The sequence below is a fragment of the Lytechinus pictus genome, chromosome 18, assembly GCF_037042905.1.
Source record: "Lytechinus pictus isolate F3 Inbred chromosome 18, Lp3.0, whole genome shotgun sequence".
NCBI lineage: Eukaryota > Metazoa > Echinodermata > Echinoidea > Temnopleuroida > Toxopneustidae > Lytechinus > Lytechinus pictus.
The window spans coordinates 6,466,449-6,490,093 of record NC_087262.1 but is presented as its reverse complement, the minus strand read 5'-3'; the positions used below and the strand labels follow the sequence as shown (position 1 = coordinate 6,490,093).

Sequence of the window (23,645 nt, the reverse complement as noted above, 5' to 3'; positions counted from 1 at the left end):
CAGGTTCTATCAGTGCAAATATAATTTTCTCCTGTAAATATGCGGTATGCCTGGTAGCAATGCAGGAGTGCATGTACAATGAATTCCTTGTTTTGTTGCTTAGTCTTTCTTTAGTTCACAGCATTTGCATTTTCCATCAGTTTCCAAAGACAGTGTGTCACATAAAAAGGAGAAATCTGAATGTGTTTTGACATTTGAGCTTACTAGAGTTCCAGTTAAAAGGGGAGCCCACCTTCCAATTAAAATGCATTATTTTAGATAAAGTAGAAGGAATATGCTTTCAATGATTACAAAATAAAGATCTACATGTAGGTTAAGTTTGTATGACTTCCTAATTTTAGTTGAATATCAGCAGTTGAAAGATACTCTCATGTATTGTAGGAATCAGGCCGATTCATCTTTGTTGTATATTGACAAGAATTCTGTATTGAAGTACAGTACGGTAACTTTAAAGGGATGGTCCAGGCCGGAGATGTTTATATCTCAATAAATAGAGTAAAATTCACAGAGCAAAATGCTGAAAATTTGATCAAAATCAGATAAACAAATAATGAAGTAATTGAATTTTAAAGATTTGCATTATTCTGGTGAAAGTTCTAGGTACATGTCTCCATGAATATTCATTAGGTGGGCTGATGATGTCATATCCCCACTTGTTCTTTTGTATTTTATATAAAATTAGGTTATTAAAAAAAAAATTCTACCAAGAACTAAAACAATAGGATTGACAACTGATTAAGTGCATTTTTTTATTTATTGCCACAACTTATATCATCATAATGGAGACATCATTTACACATGTATGTAAAAATTGAACAATTATGATTTCTTTTAATAACACAAGAAGAAATGGAAGTGGGGATATGACATCATCAGCCCACCTAATGAACTGTTTTCACAAAATATTGATTAACTTTAAAATTCAATATTTTCATTATTTGTTTATCCGATTTTGATGAAATTTTCAGTGTTTTGCACTGTGAATTTTGCTCTATTTATTAGATATAAATTTTTTCAGCCCAGATATATAAGTATTTTCAGCCCGGACCATCTTTAATTTACATATAGCTTGTACATATACATGTAACTTGACATTTCACCAATGATGGCAAGCTTTATGGAACAACCATTCTCATTTTTTTTTTGCTGGGACACCTTGTACTAATAACAATTCACCATGCATGCCTCCTCATCTCCCCAATCTATCTCATGAATTGCCAGGAATTCATGAGGCCCTGCACGAACTCCAAGTGCACGGGTCGAAGTGGCATCCGCAATCGAAGCAAAGTGCCAAGCAAATGAGAGGCGTTTGAAATTCAAATGGAGTCGGAGCGAAAGTGGGCCAGCTCTTGACCTTTTCCGACTATTTTTGAAGTGTTTTCTCTGATTCATCCTCTAATCCATGTAAATGATATTAGGCTACCAGGGAATTTGAACTTTAGAAACAGGTGATTTCAAGTTTGAACAGGTGATTTCAAGGTTTGGTGAATCGCGTGTCCATTCCCCGCTCCCCCTCCTTGAATGACAAAGTTTATATGCATCAGAGCTACAAAAATGTATAGTTCACATACATTAGAATTTTATTAAAATAAAGTGGCATTATCTTGTACTGTATGCCTTTACAGAAGAGGACAAATTACCATGGCAATGCCAATGAACTTAAATTTGTTTTTCATACCCCTTTCATAAACCCAATAAAACCTATCCTCCAATTAGCCGCCTAAGAGTAATGCGGATAATTCAATAAAAATTGCGTTCACAAACTCCGAAAATTATCCGCATTATTTTTACGAGCGCCCGTCCTGAAAGAGGCGGATAATCGTCATGACAACTGGACACACCCCCTCCGATGCGGTTGTGTTGGAAAAGGGTGACCTTGTGACCGCACCATGGCAATTATCCGCATTATTTGGAAATACGTTCATAAACTCAAAATCTTGTCCCGATGCCGCTATTATGCGGATAATAGCAGCATCAGAATAATGCGGATAACTCTTGTCCTCCTCTGATTTTACGACCAAATTATGCTGCTATTAGCCGCATAATTGGGTTTTATTGGGTTTATGAAAGGGGTATCAGAGTGTCATGTAGTCCTACTCTCCAGAGAGTTCCAATGCTATTCTAAGAAGTACAACAATGACAGCATGAATAACATGAGGATGAGGCAAAATGGGGCACTATTCTGATGTTGTGCTGTTTCTCTTTTTTATCACTCCTCAATCATTTGTACAGTAAATAGACAAATTTATACAAAACTTAAATTTATTCTGTACAGTTGTAAACTTGCAGCTTATTTGTGTCAGAAATACCCATTTTCTTTCAATGAGCAGTTTTGCAAAGAACAGTTGAGGCATTACCTTGGTAACGGCTCAGCAACCAATCAAAATCAATCTTTCAACATGTACATGTATGTATTTGGTTCTATGGCATACATGTACATGTAGTTCATAATTGTATAAAGTTCATCATGAAAGTGTTGCTAGGGCTGCCATATCTCACGCAACCAGTGGGTATGAAACTCACACATTACGATTTGTTTTCAGTTCACGCATTTGGACCCTCATTGCGCTCACAAATTGATTCACTGATATTACATTTCTGATACATGTATTCTGATCAATTTGTAGAGATTTACATAAAAAGGAAGCGATCAAAGATTTCACTTTCCATTACTGCCAAGCCCAAGCACTCTACAAAATTCATTTTGATTTTATCAAACCATTTTTCCAAGAGTGCAGGGGCAAATTATTTCTATCTCGAGCATCCAAAACTTTGCCTTTAAGTCATACATACATGTACCAAAGAACGCTATAAAGTTCTGTGGGTTTTATTTATATTCTGTAATGTTGGTTGGTGCATGGTATAAACTAAGAAACCATTCTCATTATACTTTCCTATAAAACTAGTTAATACTGGAAATTTCAGTTCAGGAAACCAGTTTGGAAGATCACTTTGCTAGCGTTCCCATTTGATCGCCCGAAAGTGGTTTTCAAAACCACTTCACATAAAGAGGTGTTGTTGCTATGGGAACACTCTCAGTGGGGTGACATGTTTCGCACAATATTTGAAACCGCACCGTAGGCATTCCACATAAAGTGTGTGGAGTAGCGCGCTCGAAATGTGAGAAGATCGCTTCTCGAAGAACGGTTGTGTCCTCACGCTGCAACCAGTGTAACAAGTCAAAGCGATCTTCATAACTACATCGCGAGGTGGTTTTCTGAACTGGCTCGGGAGATCGCTTCCAAGACCGCTTCGACCGTTCTCATTACACGTTAAACTAGTTTCCACTATAACTAGTTTCTAGCAAACTAGTTTTAGGATGGTAGTGAGAACGGTGTCTAAGACTAAAGTACCACGTTGGTCCGTGTGATAAATACAGAAATACCGTTTAAAGCGTGGTTTGTAATGATGTAATCCCAAACTTCCTATCCAAGATGTCCTTGGAGTTTTAATCCTCTTTTTTTTTTAAGTCCAAAGTCACCAAACTATTAATACTCCTCTTTGATATGACCCCACCCAGATATGTCCAGTGCACCACCACGTGATCTTGAACTCTCTACTTTATCAGTGACACTGATTATATGATAAAATTTCAAAGTTTCTACATGTACACAGATATTATAAACCAGATTTAGGTTCTGATTAATGCAGAAAAGTACATGTATTTCATCAGTTGAAAAGTTGTGTATTTTAATTCATTCATGTTACTTTAAAAAAAATATATATTTAAAGAGTTTTTTTCACAGAAATAGTTGGTAGCAAAGTATTTCAAAAGGCTAGCATTGGGATGCTATATGCTATCCCTGTTTTTTTTGGGGGGGCGTGATAGGCTGATATATTTAGAATAAAAAGCATTGCTTGCTTTCCTTTGGGAAAATTTCACATTGGATACAATATAAATCTGTATGGGTCAGGTGCTCATTATTCTATTTTATTATTTACTGTTTCTAAGGCGATTATCATTTTTGTTTCATTACCAATGAGGAAGAAAGTGATTGTATTTAAAGGGGAATCCAACCCAAATAAGAACTTGTTTTTATAAGGAAAAGAAAAATCAGACAAGTTGATTGGTGAAAGTTTGAACAATATTGGACAAACAACAAGAAAGTTATGAATTTTCAAAAGTTGTAAATATTGGTAATGACTACATGTATACCCATGGAGACTTCAAATTGGCCGCATATGGGATGTCATAGTGATGTAAGGCAAGGACTACTCTTCCATGTACTCCAATACATATTATGGCTAATATGTCATTTTCTTCAAAAGGTTTATTTCAAATTATATTTTTCTTTCATGAGGACATAAAACAATATACTACCTGGGTTATATTTAAATTACTGCCCCAGGGGAATGGGTACTTAGGAGAAAACCACAAATCCCTGATAATAAAGTACATGGCCTATGGGAAAGTTGTCCTTGCCCCTTGTCATAATTTACTTACCCAGTTGCCAATTTGAAATCTACATAGTATTAGTGATCTCAATTTTAAAGCAGTATAACTTTCTTATTGCTTGTCCGATTTCTTTCAAACTTTCTTCATTCTGTTTAAATTATTTCTCTCCTTCCCAACACAACATTTTACGGCCAAGGCTGGATTCCCCTTTAATATATAAGTACAATTATTTAACAAGGTGCAGAGCTTCCAAGTCTCCCGGATCCTGCGGGAGAATACTGGATTGCGATCCAATCTCCCGTTCTCCCGACCCCATGCCAAAATCTCCCGGATAATCAGGATTTTTAGCTGTTAAATTGTAAAATTCATACAAACGACTGTTTTACGAGTCTAGCATGTTCAACTCCCTAACACCCACGTGGAAACCCCTTATCACATTTTCATTTTACCCTGTAGCTTTTACCAGTTTTTGTGTAATCGTACATTGATTTCCAATGTAAATGAAGATAATTTTACTGAACGACTGGTGAACTAGTCTAACAAGTCATTTATTTCCGGGTTTTGCAATGTGTGCGACGGGAACACTTCAGCGGCACTCCATGCACATGCTCCCCCGATGCTCCCCGGCGCAGCCGGCCCTGCCTGGCCTCCACGCGCGCGCCAGGAGAAGGGAAGTCCACGAGCGCTGCGAGGCGTTTTTCGTAAGCTTGTGTGCGCCTTATTCGAGCTGAAACTGTGGATCAATCATGGGATTAACAAGTGGATTACTTTCAGGAATAATTTTATTGACAATCCTGAAGAACAGAAGGAAAGTGGAGATTTTTTCCCCTACTTTCACTTGGGTTGATCGGATTCGAACATTTTCCCTTTCGGGAGTGAGCTAGCCTGGCGCTTGCTGGCTGAGCTGTGCCTGTGCGAAGCATGCCCTGTCCTGATTCATCCACACTACAATCGCATTGTCAGTGACCATGGAGATCATGGAGATGGAGTCATCCATGACCAAGACGACAAAATACTTTTCGAAATATAAAGATAATTTTCAAGCGGAATGGGACTGTGTGACAATTTTCACAGGAATCCCTCAGAGACTTTAAACAGGCCACAAAGAGTTTATAAGTCTTTGCAGGGCCAGGCAAGCTCATTTACCATGTATGTTTACCACTACTGCAGCCCCTTCCCCCTCTGGACAATTAAAGGTATTTTCTTGTTGAATCCATTTTTTTATGAATTATTTAAAAAATCAAATGTTTTTTTTTTTCTAAATGTGTTTTTGCTCCCCAAAACTCCCATCCGTGGGACAACGTTCCGCCGCTCCCTCACAAAACCATACCTCCGCGAAATCTACTGGATTCTATCTTCCCAATGTTGGCAGCTCTGAAGGTGTACAGTGTATAAAATCACTAGTATTTATTAAAGCTGTTACAGAGTTTTGACTTGGCCTATCACCATATAAACTTCCCGGCATTACAGTATTTTCAAACATAGATGCCTACAATGATACACATGTCCGTTGATTTCATTAGATGTAAATTAAACTCGAGGTGCGATGTCGCTGATTGGAATTTCCCATTCAGATGGCAAAATGGTTGTCAATATTCATCACATGGCCTCAATTAGCCCAGACGATCACGCACCAGACAGGTCAATTAACAATCTCTCGCAAAGCGAAGTCGGGTCGATAAATCATGCGGAGTGATCATGTTGGGGAAGATGGGATCAATCGGTCGGTTCCCAGAGGAAAGCGGGGGTAATCAATTTGGCACTAGAGGGATTCATTTAATGAATTTTGTTTCCTTGCGTTACCTTTAGGTAGATTTGACTTCTGCCCGGCTCCGAGGAGAGCGTGGATTATTTATCACTATTGCATAGATCGTCACCGTCCAGATTACCTGGCAAGTCAGGAACATGGAATATTTATCACTATCGCATAGATTTGTGGAGTCCAGATAACCTGGTCAGTCACGAGCGTGGAATATTTATCACTATCTCATGGATGTAGATTCTCAGTGTCCAAATTACCCGGCCAGTCACTATGAGCCCAGAATGAATATTCATCACTATCGCATAGGTTGTTAATCTTGGTGTCTGAGTTGCCCGGTCAGGCGATATGAGCATGGAATATTTATCACCATCTCATAGATTTTCACTGTCAAAATTACCCAGTCAGTCAGCCCAAATTAACCCACTATTTCTAAAGAAAACTTTATCAGAACAATCTTTAATTCTTCAAAAACTTTAAATCTCAAGAGGATATTCCTGAGTCAACTTCTTAAATTGGCAAAATAGCATGTTAGTTGAGACCGACAAGTCATTACATGTAGGCAAACTACTGTAAAATTGGACCAAACTAGCAATATGTTCATGATTATTTTGACCTTTGATGGTCACATCAAAGATGTATCATCGTACCTTATTGTCAAGAATATCATGTCATCCTGAATAATGAACACTCTGAGTTTGGTGTACTCTGACTACCCATCAGGGGTAGTATCGCTGCATTAGGTGGTTTCAAACCGCCTCGATCATAAGAATCCCCGTTAAATTACAAGAACTTTTTTAGGCTAAAAAATACCCATTAATTATCCCTGCATTCACACCGCCCCGAAACATACCCTTAGGGATAAGTTCCTGAAGTTACGAGCATGCGCAGTATGGTCTGTATAAATACAATGTAAGCAGGCAAGGCGCGAGATTCAAAATCACTAGCCCAGCAGCCACCCACGGCGCCCGCGCCCAACGACACGCTGGGCTAAAAGTTCCCGTAAATTGCTTTCACATTGCCAAAATACCTGTGACCTTGGAAAAATCCCTGCGAAAGTTCTCGTAATTTCGCCAAGTACATGTATCTACTATTTAGCAAGTATTTTCTTTCGGGGAAATTACGCGTAGTTTGCTTTCACATTACCAAAATACCTGGTATTTTCTGATCGGGGTAAATTTCCTGATCAGAGAATACCTGGAGCTAACGAACTTCGAGGCGGTCTGAAACCACCTATTGTGAAGAGGGATTCTAGGAATTCATTTTCTAAGATTTCATCAGAGCGAGTGCCTGCCAACGAATCCATTTCACTTTGGTTGCCGGCGGCCTGCCTTTGTGAAGTGGCATATCTTTAGAGCGTAAATGCTCTGCTCTCCAGTTTGGAACTTTTTATATCTTTCTTTTCATTGTGCAAAAGTGATTTTTTTTGGAGTAGAGACGTGTTTGGTGTTTCTTGTAGAGGTCTCCCTCGGCCTGGTTGTATACATGTAGGTATGTGATTAATATTTTATTGCTTTTCTCATCTCATCTCTTTTGCTATTCTTTGCAGTTTGATATTTTTTCAAAACTTTCTTCTCTTACATGTACATCGCTCTTTTCATTTCTCTTCTTTCCATTTTTCTCTCTTCTTTTTTTCTTTCTCTCACTCTCTGTCTTTCTTTGTCTCTCTCTATCCTTTTTTTTTCTCTCTTTCATTGCTGCCTTGCTGTTTCTCTATGTCTCTCCCTGTTTCTTGCTCTCTCTTTCTTTTTCACTCTTGTTTTAAAGTACAATGCACCTCATTTTGACTAAAAGGTAGACTGATTTTTATTTTTTTCTAATTTCATACATTTTGTGTTGCCTGAGACTCTTTTGCTCTTTCTCTCTTTGATGCATTGATTATTGCTTTTTTTTCTTGCTCTCTCACTCCCTCTCTCTTCCTCTCTCGCTGTCTGTCTTGCTCTCTATTTCGCTCTCTCTTATTTGAAGAAGGTACCTCATTTTGTTGTCTGAGGGTTGACTGTTTCATATATTCTGTCCCTTGAGGCTCTTCTTTACATTAATACTGAGCTTTGCTATCTAAATGTTAAAGGTCAACCGCTCAGAAGAAAAACATGTACATGTATGGATCTTCAAGTTTAGACAGACATGTATACAAAGATTTTAAGTGATTGTGTGTGGTTACAATTATTCTAAACTGATTATTAGTTATTAAAATTATTATTAGTTATCAAAAATATTTATTTGTATTTGATTTTGGAGAACAAAAACAATTGGATTCTTGTAATTTTTCAATGGAAATTTGTGCAATATTGCAAAATTTTTGCTGCTTTATATTTTATGGTTTATTGAGTACAAAAATGAAAATAAAATAAAATGCCGTACATGTATGATGAAATAGAGGGTATCCAGAATCCAGATGTTACACACAGCAGTTGATGTACACTGTACGCTCTATATACATGTACTACTGGATGTACATTAAGAATTATTTACATTTATTTTTTTCATATTTTTCATTTGCATACAAATGTAAAATCGAATTTTTAAATTTTTGAAATAAAAAGAAAATCGCATTGTCCCTCTAAACAGCAGGTGATACATTTTCATAGATTTATAAAGTACTTTAAAACCTAGCAAAGCGCAAAAGTCTTAAATTTCATTTTTAGTTTTGAACTGCTTCTTTTGTTGGTCTACACTTTTTGTCTCGCCCACCAGAGGTGAAGGCGAGACTTAGGGATCCATCTGTCGTCCGTCCGTCCGTCACAAACCTTATGACCCATAACTCTACAACCGTAAGTCGCTTTACAACCAAACTTGGATGGTAGATGGACTTGGGGGACCTGCATGTTATGCTGCAGTCGGAGGTCACATGGTAAGGTCAAAGGTCATTTTCAGGTCAACGTTAAAGTTTTCATGCAAGACTCTTATGACACCTATTACTCCGCAACCGTAAGTCACTTTTCAACCAAACTTGGATGGTAGATGTACTTGGGGGACCTGCATCTTAGGCTGCAGTCGGAGGCCACATGGTAAGGTCAAAGGTCATTTTCAGGTCAATGTTAAAGTTTACATGCAAGACTCTCTTATGACACCTAACTCCGCAACCGTAAGTCACTTTTCAACCAATCTTGGACGGTAGATGGACTTGGGGGACCTGCATGTTATGCTGCAGTCGGAGGTCACATGGTAATGTCAAAGGTCATTTTCAGGTCAATGTTAAAGTTTACATGCAAGACTCTCTTATGACACCTAACTCTGAAACCGTAAGACTTTTTTCAACTGAACTTGGATGGTAAATGGACTTGGGGGACCTGCATGTTATGCTGCAGTCGGAGGTCACATGGTAAGGTCAAAGGTCATTTTCAGGTCAACATTAAAGTTAACGTGCAAGGCTCTTTTGACAAGTGTTATTCCATCCCAGTCATTTCACAATGAAGTTTAGATACAATTCTGTTGCGTGCCCTCGCAAATCACGATATTTCTGGTTATTTTCATAAGTGGGCGAGCCACAAATTCGCTTTTGCCTTGTTTGTCAGGACACAAGTCAAATGAATGAAGAATCATTGAAAAAGTTCCTGAATTTCTTGCAAACAGCATAGAATCAATCATCATGCTATGATCCCTAAACAACGGATGATGTACATTTCAAGGATGAAGGAAATGAAGCCAAAAACATATCCTCCAGGATATATCCATGTAATAACACAACTGTTTGGTGTGAATATGGAGACAACCAGGGCCCCCGTCTTACAAAAAGTTATGATTGATCCGATCAATTGCAATTCTATGGAAATCCAGTATTGTCATAATATTTTCTACAAGAAAATAAAAATTTAAAAAATGTCCTTTGTAAACAAAAAGGTTCAAAATTCCGAAGGTTCGTTAGTCCGAAAACGAAATGATTAACGAACCTTATTTCGTTTTCGGACTAACGAACCTTCGGAACAACGAACCTTATTTTGTTTTTGGATTAACGAACCTTCGGAACAACAAACCTTATTTCGTTTTCGGATTATCGAACCTTCGGAATAACGCCACAAATGTTCGGATTAACGAACCCTTTTACGTTTTCGGATTAACGAACATCGAGGTAAAGGCAATTTACGTGTTTCGGAATTACGAACCTTCGGAATAAAGAACCTTCGGAATTACGAAGTGTAACCGAATACATCATATATGTGGTTAATATGAAAATATTTTGAACAAACATGCATTTCATATATGTTGACATTCGTGGCTTTCCATGGTTGTGATTGATTGGATCAATCGCAAGTCTTTGTAAGACGGGGCCCAGATCTAACAAAAGGGTGTGCGTGAGGGGGGGGGGGGGTAAAGCTAAGACTGTGTGCCCCAGTTACATGACACTTTGATGTGACACTGTATTTGGAATAGGATATTGAATAATTCAAACATTATGGCTCACCCTGTGAGTCCTTTACTTCCATAGTTTGATCACATTGTTCTCGCGATCTAACTTTATATATATGTGTCACTTACTTTTGGGACACATTAGAACTTCTAGGGAAAAATTATTCATCTTAATTTAGTTCTTTGTCGGTGATACCATGAGTTTTACTTCCCCTTTTGGCTTCCTTCCATGTTGTGATTGAGTAATAAACTTGGAAGTTACATTATAAAGGCCAACCTTGTTTCATTTGTATCTTCATATAAAGGGCCCTGTCAAAGTACAATTTAGACAAAAGACAACCCCCAGTAGGTGGTTTCAAACCGCCTTGATCAGGCTAAAAAATACCAATTTAATTATTCCTGCATTCACACCGCCCCGAAACATACCCTTCGGGATAAATTCCTGAAGTTAGGAGCATGCGCAGTATGGTCTAATAAGCAGGCAAGGCGCGAGATTCAAAACCACTAGCCCAGCAGCCACCCACGGCGCCCGCGCCCAACGACACGCTGGGCTAAAAGTTCCCGTAAATTGCTTTCACATTGCCAAAATACCTGCGACCTTGGAAAAATCCCAGTGAAAGTTCTCGTAATTTCGCCAAGTACCTTCTATTTAGCGGGTATTTTCTTTCGGGGAAATTACGCGTAGTTTGCTTTCACATTACCAAAATACCTGGTATTTTCTGATCGGGGTAAATTTCCCGATCAGAGAATACCTGGAATTGACCAACTTCGAGGCGGTCTGAAACCACCTAGTGTGAGGACAACCCAGTGGGAAACATGGGGAGTATTTTACGAAGCATCTTGTCACTGAAATAGTCTGAGCCAATCAGATGCAAGGATTTCAGGAGCTTATCACTACATGTAGTAGTGAAAAATCACTTTTTTGTTTCATGAGAAGCTCTCTTGAGGAGTTGTCCTCAAGGGAGTTTGTCATCCAGGCAAGTAAGTTGTACTCCAAGGAGATTTGCTTTACATCCTCCTGGAAGCAATCCTTCACGAGAATCAGGTTCTTGGCCCTGTAACATAACCTTAGCAGTTGATCATGATGTAAGGATGATTTAACAATTGATCATGCACAAAGTCAATGTAATAAATTTTTGAAATCGGCGCAACGATCAATCGGTATACATATAATGAATGTTTATGAGTGCAATGGACAGAATACTTCATGAGGTGAAATATGAAATGATCCATTCAACGAGGCGTAGCCGAGTTGAATGGATCATTATTTCTCCTTTCACCGAATGAAGTATTCTGTCCATTGCACAAATGAAAAACATTCATTATTTGGTTTATATGACACCTAAAAATTTTTTTTTTTTTTTTTCATATGAAATTTATGAATTTCGATGCATGAAAACATGCTCATGCAGTGCGAGTTCGGTCTGTTGATTGTTACGTCATTATAACATGCGCACTGCTGGTGCCTGCAGCTGCAGTCTCGGTGCGCGCGTGCAATGGGCAAAATCGTATGGATCCAAAATTGCACGATGAATGGATCCAAAATTGCACAGTTGATGACGTCATTGCAAAATGGGCTGAATCAACGATATCAAAGAACCAATCAAATCACAAGGATCTATCTAGGTGTCATATAATAGGCTTTATCTTATGGGGCCCATGAGTTACATGTATAAGGTGGGAAACGTATGTTCGAAATTGTCCTCTCAAGAAATCTGTCCTGATATGCTGCTAGTGCCAGTAACTTCTCAAGACTTTCACAGTACAAATGGTTCTTTGTTTCTTTGCCAAACTATGATTTCTGTATTTATTGTTCTTGCAGGTCTTGACTGACTGGATGTTGTGCCCTTTCACATGATGGAGCCAAAGATAACAGGAACCTAGCAAACAAGTCACAAGTATCATCTCAATCCAAGATGGAGGATATCACCATGGATCAGGAGGAGGCTGGTAGGAGGAAAATCCTCAAGCAAAGGGAAATTCTTTGTATGACCCGCAGCGACAGCATGTCCATTGGGTCCATCGGGTCGGACCTTGTGTCTGGAGGTTCCGAGGAAATGGACACTGAGGATTCGGAAAAGGATCCAAAGGAGGGCTTCATCCAGAGTGGACGATGCAGGTTGTCATCGCAGGAGAGGCTACAGAAAGGCCTGATGTTGCCATTGGATAACCAAAAGGAAAACAATTACGATTTGGAGAGAATAACAGGTGATGTGACTTCACCGGTCATTGAAAATAAACTCTCAGATGATGTGAATGGGTATTATGCCATGAGGACAAGTCTGCTGTCGCAGTCCGCTGTGATTTTAGAAAATGGAGGAGCTGTCGGGAAGACGAGCAGTGGAAGGTATCAAGATGCCAACTGTAACATTGGGACAGGGAACTCCGGAACTCGGTCCAGCTGTGAAGCCAGGAAGAGCAGTAAGGCTTTCCATACAGGGTACAGCTCCGACTCTGAATCAGAACCTGAAGGGTTGAGCTGTAGCATGCAGTCGATGGATGATAAACACAATGAGAGCTATTCTAATTCAAAACAGGAATCAGACATTTCATGTGCAGCTGAAGTTAGAGTGAAAATCGAACCCGAATCGGATGTTGACAAACCACAAGACATTCAAGATGAAGAACATGAGAGGAAGGATTTCAGGAGTTCAGTTGAAGTTAAGACTGAGTTGTGTCCAGAGGGAGGAGGTGACGCTAAACATGCAGAGATATTGAGAAAGGTATCTGTGGACTTCCAAGACGGCGATGCCAGTGACTCAATGGCTGAGATCGAGAAATCAGGTCTAGAAGCCAAGCTTGCTCGTGTTTCAAAACGTCGCATCTATTCCCGAGCCAGGGACCTAGCCCAGGCCTCGGACTCGAGTAGCGAGAGTGATTCCGAGAGCGAGAGTGAGGAAGAAGACGAGAAGGAGATGATCTTTGAAGATCTGCATAGTGCCAAGGTTCTGTTCAATGCGGCCCAACCGGACTCGGAGAAGCTTATTGAGCGTGAAGCGTTGAAGATGGCCTGCATGGATGATCTCTTGAGCGACTGTTCAAGCGGAGACTCGAGCGAAGATTCCAGTGACGACTCTAGCGATTCCAGCTCTGCTGAAAGCTCTGATTCAGATGAGAGCTCAGACTCTGAGCTATCAAGGTAAATAACACAAGTTATCCCAAATTTTCATACTTATTTCTATATAAAAATTCCTCACTTTTCAGCTGAAAATTCTGTAAGATCACTTTATGCTATATTCACACCAACAAAACCCACTCTGAATCGCCAGATGCTTTGCCATTATTGCATAATCGCTTTAGTCCGCCTGGAGTCGGGTTTGCCGGTGTCACTGTGGCATGAGTCTTGACAGCCAGAGTATTCCCTTCACCTGATTCAAGTAATGGGAATTACGTTCATAGTGGTTTCAAACTGTGGTCATCAGATTTCTAGACCATTATTCTATCTACTTCGCGATTGCACTCTCTCTCTGGTGTAGTAAATTACATGTTTAACGCCACCAGCCTCTTAATATTTCAAAGCACATTGGTTCAGATGAAACCAATAAAGTGAATAAAACCCACTATTCATTTCGGTCTCTATGGCAATGTGTTAATTGCTGATGAGGAGCCTTGTCAAAAACAGAACTTTAATTTCTTTGACTTTGCACTCCAGGAATTGGAAAATCAAGGGGTCGAGCTCAACAAGTTGTTGCCACACTTTCCGTTTTTTATTAAAAAAGAGCAAAATGTGAATACAGCTTCTTAACAAGAAACGTATGTTGACGTCTTCCTACGTCTAATTTTGCAAAGTTCGGCCATTTTAAACTATCGGATGAAGCCCTTGAAACATGAAAATTGTTATTCTCTCCCAATTCATCTGGGCTTCATAACTTTCCTGTCAGATAAATTGTCATTCTCCATCAAAACTTGGTTGCCAGGCGACCCGAACCAGAGGAAGGAAATGAAATATTGAAGTGAAATTATTGGTGATGATAAGTCGTGGCTTTGTGCCAGTGCCGAGGATAGATCCCTTGCAAACAATGTTGGCTCGACCTCATTCTTTTCCTGCAGTACAGCAGGATTCCATTGTCATAATGAAGTGATTTGGGAGAAAACCCATTTTCACAGTTGTTTTGATTTCAGTAATGTCTACAGTGATATGAACATGCTATGCTAAATCAAGATTTTGGTACAGTGTATATATTACATGTATGTACTCATATTGAACATGCAATTTTCTGGATGGCAGCCAGAATGGGTCTTTACAGTATATCAGGGCATGTACAGGGGTATATGTGAATAAATTGACATTTTCCAGCAAGCATGCAATGCACATAACTGTACTTTACATTTTTTGCAAGTACTTTTATTAATTGTGAAGAGGACATTTGGTGTTCACCTAGTTATGAAGACCAAATGGCAATTACATAGTATTTATCTTTGACCATTTGACCAACTGCTAGTATACCAATAAAGCCATTCAATTTTGACTATTCCATAGACCGGCAATGGACTAGTGGTTGAATTGTTGGCTGACTAGATGAGCTGGGGGTGTTTCACAAAGATTTAAGTATGACTTTAAAATCACACTTAAATGCCAACGCGTATCAACATGTACATGTACATGTAAAATGCAACGCCAATCTAATTGAACAATACGCAGTAGTATGCGTCCTCTTAGCATGATCTGACCAATGCTGTCATGCCTTTCATACCGCGCACAACTAGACATTTAAGTGCGACTCTAAGTCATATTTAAATCTTTGTGAAACACCCCCCAGATCAGTTCACTGTTGTTCACAAGCAGTACTGAAGAATGTGAAGGAAATCAATATTCTACATGTACGTATTACAGAATGTTATTTGCATTTAAATACTGCATAATTAATGAAAAAAAGTAGCCATTGGAAAATTTGGAATGAAAGAAATAGCCCGAAAATATTTATCAAGTCGCCTCAGTGTGAAAAAATAGCTCCTTAAAGATGAAAATTGTTTTCTACCCTTGTAAAAAGCCAATTTCCCCAAAAATATCAGGTTAGTGAGCTGTCAATCAATAGAGCCAAATTTGTAAAACTTGCAATAAAAGTTGCCAATTTTATGAAATCAGAAGGAAATTAATAAAGATAAATAAATTATATTTCAGACCTTGAGGTCGGAATGTGTATCTTGGTCAATTGGCAGAATGAGGTCAAACAAAATGAAGTCTGCCTGACAGGACTCTCCTGTGAAGTTTGAAAGAAAATGAGCCTTGACCATGTATGTTTGATATTTAACCGTTTTTGTCTCACCTGCATAGCAGAGTGAGACTATAGGCGCCGCTTTTCCGACGGCGGCGGCGTCAACACCAAATCTTAACCTGAGGTTAAGTTTTTGAAATGACAGCATAACTTAGAAAGTATATGGACCTAGTTCATGAAACTTGGCCATAAGGTTAATCAAGTATTACTAAACATCCTGCCTGAGTTTCATGTCACATGACCAAGGTCAAAGGTCATTTAGGGTCAATGAACTTAGACCATGTTGGGGGAATCAACATCAAAATCTTAACCTAAGGTTAAGTTTTTGAAATGTCATCATAACTTAGAAAATATATGGACCTAGTTCATGAAACTTATACATAAGGTTAATCAAGTATCACTGAACATCCTGCATGAGTTTCACGTCACATGACCAAGGTCAAAGGTCATTTAGGGTCAATGAACTTTGGCCGAATTGGGGGTATCTGTTGAATTACCATCATAACTTTGAAAGTTTATGGATCTGATTCATGAAACTTGGACATAATAGTAATCAAGTATTACTGAACATCCTGTGCAAGTTTCAGGTCACATGATCAAGGTCAAAGGTCATTTAGGGTCAATGAACTTTGGTCAAATTGGGGTATTTGTTGAATTACAGCCATAAATTTGAAAGTGTGTTGGTCTAGTTCATAAAACTTGGACATAATAGTAATCAAGTATCACTGAACATCCTGTGCGAGTTTCAGGTCACATGATCAAGGTCAAAGGTCATGTAAGGTCAAAGAACTTTGGCCACGTTGGGGGTATTTGTTGAATTGCCATCATATCTCTATAAGTGTATTGGTCTAGTTCATAAAACGTGGAAATAAGAGTAACCAAGTATCACTGAACATCTTGTGCGAGTTATAGTAGTTTTCAAAATCAGCACTGCTGCTATATTGAATCGCGTGATGCAGGTGAGACGGCCAGAGGCATTCCACTTGTTGCCATTGAACAGTCACTTTAAATACAAAGATAGAATTTCAGAAAAACCAAGTATTAAACTTTAAGAAATAAATACATAATTCATATTAATTCAGGCAATGTATTGTGGTTAAAAATGTATGATGAATTGTGATTAATTTAAGAAAGATGTTAGATTGAAAACCTATAAAAACAAATTCAACTGCCTGTACATGTACTTAACAGAAAATCTTCTTTATAGAAGGTTCTGATATAACAATCAAATACTTAATTTTTGTTTCAATTTCTTCCAGTGCTGATGAATCTGATGATGAGGCTGAGGAAGAAGAGGAAGAAGAGAAAAGGCCTCACAAAGGAAAACAAACATCAATATCCAAGGATGGACTTGATAAGGTGTGTTTTATGTTTTATGTATATTTTGTTTATTTTATGTATTAAGAAAAGGAGGTTAATTTCATTACATTTAATTTTTGTCTCGCCTGCATAGCAGAGCGAGACTATAGGCGCCGCTTTTCCGACGGCGGCGGCGACGGCGGCGTTGTCAACATTGAAATCTTAACCAAGGTTAAGTTTTTGAAATGTCATCATAACTTATAAAGTATATGGACCTAGTTCATGAAACTTGGACATAAGGGTCATGAAGTGTTACTGAACATCCTGCCTGAGTTTCAGGTCACATGACCAAGGTCAAAGGTCATTTAGGGTCAATAAACTTAGACCATGTTGGGGGAATCAATATCGAAATCTTAACCAAGGTTAAGTTTTTGAAATGTTGTCATAACTTAAAAAAGTATATGGACCTAGTTCATAAAACTTAAACATAAGGGTAATAGTGTATCACTGAATATCCTGCCTGAGTTTTGCATCAGATGATTAAGGTCAAAGGTCACTTAGGGTCAACAAACTTTGGTCATGTTGGGGTTATTTGAGGAATTTTCATCATAACTTTAAAAGTTTATGGATCTAGTTCATGAAACTTATCATGAAACTTATACATAAGAGCAACCATGTATTCCTTAATATAATGTGCGAGTTTCAGGTCACATGACCAAGGTCAAAGGTCACTAAGGGTCAACGAACTTTGGCCATATGGGGGTATTTGAGGAATTGTCATCATAACTTTGATATTTTATGGCTCTAGTTCATGAAGCTTGGACATAAGAGCAATCAAGTATCCTTGAACATCCTGTGCCAATTTCAGGTCACATGACGAAGGTCAAAGGTCATTTAGGGTCAACAAACTAAATGGTAATGTTGGGGGTATTTGTGGAATTGTCATCATAACTTTAAAAGTCTATGGATTTATTTCATGAAACTTGGACATAAGAGCAGCAGTGTATCCTTGAATACCCTGTGTGTGTTTCAGGAACATGGCCAAGGTCAAAGGTCATTTAAAGGTCACTGTACTCTGTGTTGGGAGTATGTGTGGAATTGGCATCATAACTTAGGAAGTTTATGGTACTTGCTCATGAAACATCGACATAAGGGTAATCAAGTATGAATGATAGTTTTGCGCAATCCTTAGGTCACATGATCATGGTCAAAGGTCATTTTGGGTCAATGGACATAATATTTTAATATGTTATTAATGTTTCTTCTGTGAATAATTATTCATTAGCTGTTTTTCAAAGGAAGCAATGCTGCTATATCGAATTGCGTAATGCCGGCGAGACTGCCAGAGGCGTTCCACTTGTTAATTGTTCATACTTTGTATTTTTGTTTTATCTGCAGGGTATAAAAATGATTTTATTTTTGGGTGTGATCAGTATTTTTGTAGCCCATAAGTTATACAGTTTAGCGTAACCATTTTTATTGGAATATTAGCAAACAAATCCAATATTATGAACCTAAAAGTTTTAAAGTGTATATTTTAAATGTTTTTCTTTTTGTACAATTATTGTGTTCCTTTTTAGCTTAAAAGAGTGTTTAAGTTTTTTGAAATTTGGTTCCAATTGAATATGATAATTTACAATGTACAAGTTCATTTTAATAGAGTTCCGAAGCGATGACGTCAGTTACCATGGTGTCATGGCGGCCTGGTTCTAAACAAATGAACCCGGAATTAAAGTGTGTGTTTCTCATAGGAGAAAATGGCTGCTATCGGAATTAGATTGCTTGCAACCTATTTTTCAGACGAGCCAAAGTCATTTGCAAATACAAATGTGTACAGACGATCGTTAGCTGCGACTCTGTTTAGAACCAGCCTGCCATGACACCATGGCAACTGACATCACACTTCGGTACTCTATAGGGACTGGTCTTTAGCACCAGTACATCTACTGATTTTGAAAAACCAGTGCAGGAGATTATCATATTAAAGAAATGCTCACAAAGTGATCTTTGGTTTCCGAAATCGACTTTAGGGAGACCCGTGCCAAAAATTTACTAGATGAGAATGGGTCTAAGAAAGTAGAAGTTTAATAAAGAAAAAAAAGATGATAGATAAAACTAGTGTTTTGAAGAAATGTTCTGATAATCTTTGAACTTAAAGATAAATGCCAGTTGTGGTAACGATCTCAAAATGCCTTTTTACAGAATCCAATATAATGACCACCCAAGTGTCTGTTTGTTTGAATAAAAAATATGTGCCAAAGGATTCTGGAAGAAATTGTGTAATTGCTGAGAAATAAGCAAAAGAAGTGTGGATTCGGGCACTTCCGTCAGGTCTTTATTCCAGCAATAATAATATACACTGTCCCAAGTGTGCCTATCTGTGTTAGCGATCTTCACAGTTCAGTGTGATCGTTTTTTCAGCTTAGATTTTATGATTTCACAAAGTTCAGTTTATGTACCTGTACCAGATCTAGATCCACGATGATATAGTAATACTTAACCTTTGTTTTACAGACTTTCTCACAAAATCAGTATTTTACTGCAACTTTTTTCATTTAGCCTTAATTAAAGAGAAATGCCAGTAGTTGCAATAAACACTGATTTCATGAGAAAGTCTGTAAAACAAGGCTTAATTGTCAGTATATCATCGAGGATCTAGATATGGTACAGTTACATAAACCGAACTTTGTGAAATCTTGAAATCTACGCTGAAAAATGTTCACGCTGAAGATCACCAACACAGATAAGCACACGTGGGGCAGTGTATAATTATTGCTTTGAGCGTCGGGCCCGACGCTTGACCCGAATCCTGTGCTTATTTGCTGATTTCTCAGCAATTACACAATTTCTTCCAGAATCCTTTGGCACATATGTTTTATTTATACAAACAGACACTTTGGTGGTCATTTTATTGGATTCTGTACGAACTCATTTTGATATCGTTACCAAAACTGGAATTTACCTTTAATTCTTTCTTTGTGACAGAGACTGCCAGAGGTGGAATATCTTGAGATTTCGCTCCCTCCTTCTGTAGAGCTCATTCAAGTAGGCCATGTATCGAGCATCATCGGATCCCTTGGTGAGTATGGTATCCCTCAAAATCTTTTTTTTTTTGCCTATTTATGACTCCAGACATCTATTTCATTCTCCATTCTACAGAAAATTATTGAACCCATCACCCAAAATGCACTCCTTCATGCTGAGTCCTGAATGTAGACAAGAACACGACAATGTTTGGCAAGCCTATGGAAACAAAATTTATTGAATGTCAGGGTGCTACAGAAGCGCTTGCCCGATTGCCCGGGGGAAGTAAAAGTTAGAGTCGTGCAAGTGTTTTGAAGTAAAGACCAAAACTGCCCTGAATTGGGCAAGCAAAATTCTCACAGTAGAATGACCAAAATTAGGGTCGATATGATATATTGACCCTAATTTTGGTCATGGCAGGCAAGATAAAATCACTTTGGAAAAAGAAATGCAATAACAAAGAAGATCAGTTCATGTGAAAAGAGAGAAAAAGGTCAATGGTTCATAAAACTGCAAAACTTTCTTTTGAAGAGGTAAAACTTTTTTTTTCATTGATTTTTTTCGGGCAAGTGATATAGATTTTTGGGCAAGTATATTCCAACCATTTAAAAATTTACTTGCCCGACTGGGCAAGTGCTTCTAAAAAGTTATGTAGCACCCTGTTGAATGTGATATTTCATCACCTGACTTCAAAATGAAATATCTAAACCAAGGCAGAATTGAACACTTTTATATATGTTCATTTTCTGGTGGGGTTCACTATTAAACTTTTTAGCACCGCTGTACAGTACATGTACAATATAGGCTTGGAGGGAAATGAATTATGAGGAGAGAATTAATTTTTAAAGAAACAATAAAAAGAGAGAATCAGTTTGATGACATATTCCAACAAAGTCAATTAAGAAATGACGAAGATTTCTATTTGTAAAGTTTTTATTTGCTCCTAATAAAGTTCTTCACATCGGCAATACTTCAAGATGTATTTATTGACAGGTTTGGCGCAATTAAAGTGTGTGGTTTTAAAATACCAATTTTAAGGCAATTAAAAATGTTTTTAAAACAATTTAAGACATTTTGGAACAAAGAAGAACAAGGTTCTGTATTTTTTTACAACATTCACAACCCTGTTATTCAGGGAACTCTTATATACTTTGCACACACAAAGTCGGAAAGATTTTTATATCACTGCGCAGAATAAATTCTACAGATTTAGAGAAAAACAAAGATGTTACATATTTGTATAGAATTCTAAAGGATTGGTCATATGCAGGACAACTAATGGTCTCAAGTTGAAGTTCAATTGAATTTATTTCACAAAGTAAATCAGCAAATTTTTGAATTTCTTTCATAAAGTATGTCAGGTCAGCAAAGTTGCATGTAGATCTGCCAATCAATTCAAGTGTTTAAAACTCATTCCATGAGTTCTAGATCTAGAGTCTGGGTACTTTTTTCCCCTTTTCTATATTCCTATTCTTCAATGCTTGGCATGCTTTCATTGGAGCAGAATTAATTTTAATCACTTTTCCACGACAATAAGATCTATATTCACACAGGGTCTACATGTAACTATTAAACCAATGGGCTTTGCAGCTTTCATTCATGATATTGTGGTTAATTTGGTGTGTATTCTGAGAAGGGATAAATGATCACAGGCTTTTGTTGTTAAAATGTCACAGTGTAAACTTGATAATCATCAGTATTAAAATGAATTCACTAGTGCCCAACTTCTATTATAGTTTTTATAGCCCTACTTGCTTATGTATCTTGTGGTTGGGCTCTTTTGCGTACTAATTCAGAGTCCAAGAATATGATAAAAATACATTAATATATATAAGCAGAAAGTGTGAAAATAATATATTTCAGTTGATTTTTGAATTTTAGAGAAATAATCACTATTAAAATTCAATATTTGTCATGGAGCAACAATGAAAATATGAAAAGCCTTTTGCTCCGTGTAGATCGACTTATATCTAACTTTCTAGGGCATGTATTCTTTGTTGATTGCTCATTATTTCAGGTGTACATAAATTTTTTTTAAAGGAAAAAGAGAGCAATAAAAAAAAAAAAGTATACTGTTGCCAATTTGAAGAATAAGGTCTGATTAAATAAGACTTAAATTTGTATTTTTCCAGAGTTAAAGGAATACTCCAGGCTGAAAATATTATGATTTGAGCAGATAAAGAAAAATCAGACCAACAACACACTGGAAATTTTATCAAAATCGGACGACAAGGAATAACAAAGATATGGAATTTTAAATATTTGCATTATTCCAGTGAAACACTATGAGGCATGTCTTCATGAATATTCAATGAGCAAACTGATGATGTCATATCCCAACTTGCTCTTTGTATATTTTTATTATATGAAATTAGGTCTATTCAATTTTTCTTCAAAGAAATTAAAAAATATTGGATTGACAACTGATTAAGTGCATTAGAATATTCATTGCTGCAACTTATTTCATTATAATATAAGGGGGAGATGTCATAAATAAATGAAAAAATCAAACGATTATGAATTCATGTAATAACATAAGAAAAAGGAAAGTGGGGATGTGACATCAGCTCACCTAATGAATATTCATGACGTGCATATAATTGTTTTCACAAAATGTTACTTAACTTTAGAATTCAATAACTTTGTTATTTGTTATCAGATTTTAATGAAATTTCCAGCATTTTGCTCTGTGAATTTTACTCTGTTTATTTAGATATAAATATTTCCAGCCCAGAGTACCCCTTTAAATACACTCAAAATTGAAGAAAGGTGGTTTCATTTTCACTGCAGGCATTGTCGAACATGAATTTTCATAAAACAAAATTTGCAACGCAGACATAGCCTTCAGCACAGATATCTAGACAGCATCATTAATTCATAGTGAGTGATTCACTTTGACTCATATAATGAAAAAAAAAATCTAACTCCAACGTGGAGAACGGCTTTGCCTTCAAAGCTAATATGGCGTTTTGAAAGGTTATTCCACCGTGATCGTCTGAGCGGGCGAGAGACGTCCAAGTTTAAAAGCATTCTCATTGATCACATCAATTTGATTTTCAAGCGAGAGCCTTTGAAAGCAAGGAATGTTTTAAAGTGAGGATTGTACAACGCCTACAGAGATGCCAACCCTCCCGATTTCATCGGGAGGCTCCCGAAAATTCATCCCAACTCCCGCCCTTACGATTACCATCCTTATCCTCCCGAAATTACGATTTTTTTTGCATTGATCAAATTGGATTGGAAGTACATGTATCGTCTGCTGACTTTAGCATGTAGTAACTCCATTACGTTTCGCTGCTACTAAATTCTGTGTGAAAGGCAGACAAATAAGGAGCAGCGAAAAGCTGGTGCATGTGATATGCCCAACGGGAATCCATTGTGCACCAGGCCGGTAGGCCCGGCTAGCTTTGCGAGGCGTGTGCGCTCGCGGCCGCTGGATTTGTCGAGTCGTGCGATGGAATATCGGTGTGTGATTTCGGCGTATTGATGGGTTGATATTGACACGAAATGGCGGAAAATCAACAAAAAAAGACCAAGAAATGGTCTCAGAAGTATAAGACTGAATACAGTCTCCAGTACCCGTGTATTCGGAAAGAGGAAT

At 37.7% G+C, this 23,645-nt stretch overlaps 1 protein-coding gene across 4 annotated transcripts; it reads left to right on the top strand.

The window, feature by feature from the left end:
• The first annotated feature begins 4,641 nt into the window (after positions 1-4,641).
• On the top strand, positions 4,642-22,953 carry LOC129281617 (dentin sialophosphoprotein-like). Of its 4 annotated transcripts, XM_064113312.1 has the most exons (5): positions 4,642-5,097; positions 5,567-5,592; positions 12,328-13,644; positions 16,981-17,080; positions 20,006-22,953. In XM_064113312.1, exons 3-5 carry the CDS (start codon positions 12,422-12,424, stop codon positions 20,144-20,146), a joined length of 1,464 nt encoding a protein of 487 aa, XP_063969382.1. In that variant the 5' UTR covers positions 4,642-5,097; positions 5,567-5,592; positions 12,328-12,421; the 3' UTR covers positions 20,147-22,953. The 4 variants fall into 4 exon arrangements, with proteins under 4 accessions (XP_063969382.1, XP_063969383.1, XP_063969381.1 ...); XM_064113313.1 differs by lacking the exon at positions 5,567-5,592; XM_064113311.1 differs by having other exon boundaries at positions 4,642-5,592.
• Positions 22,954-23,645: the final 692 nt, after the last annotated feature.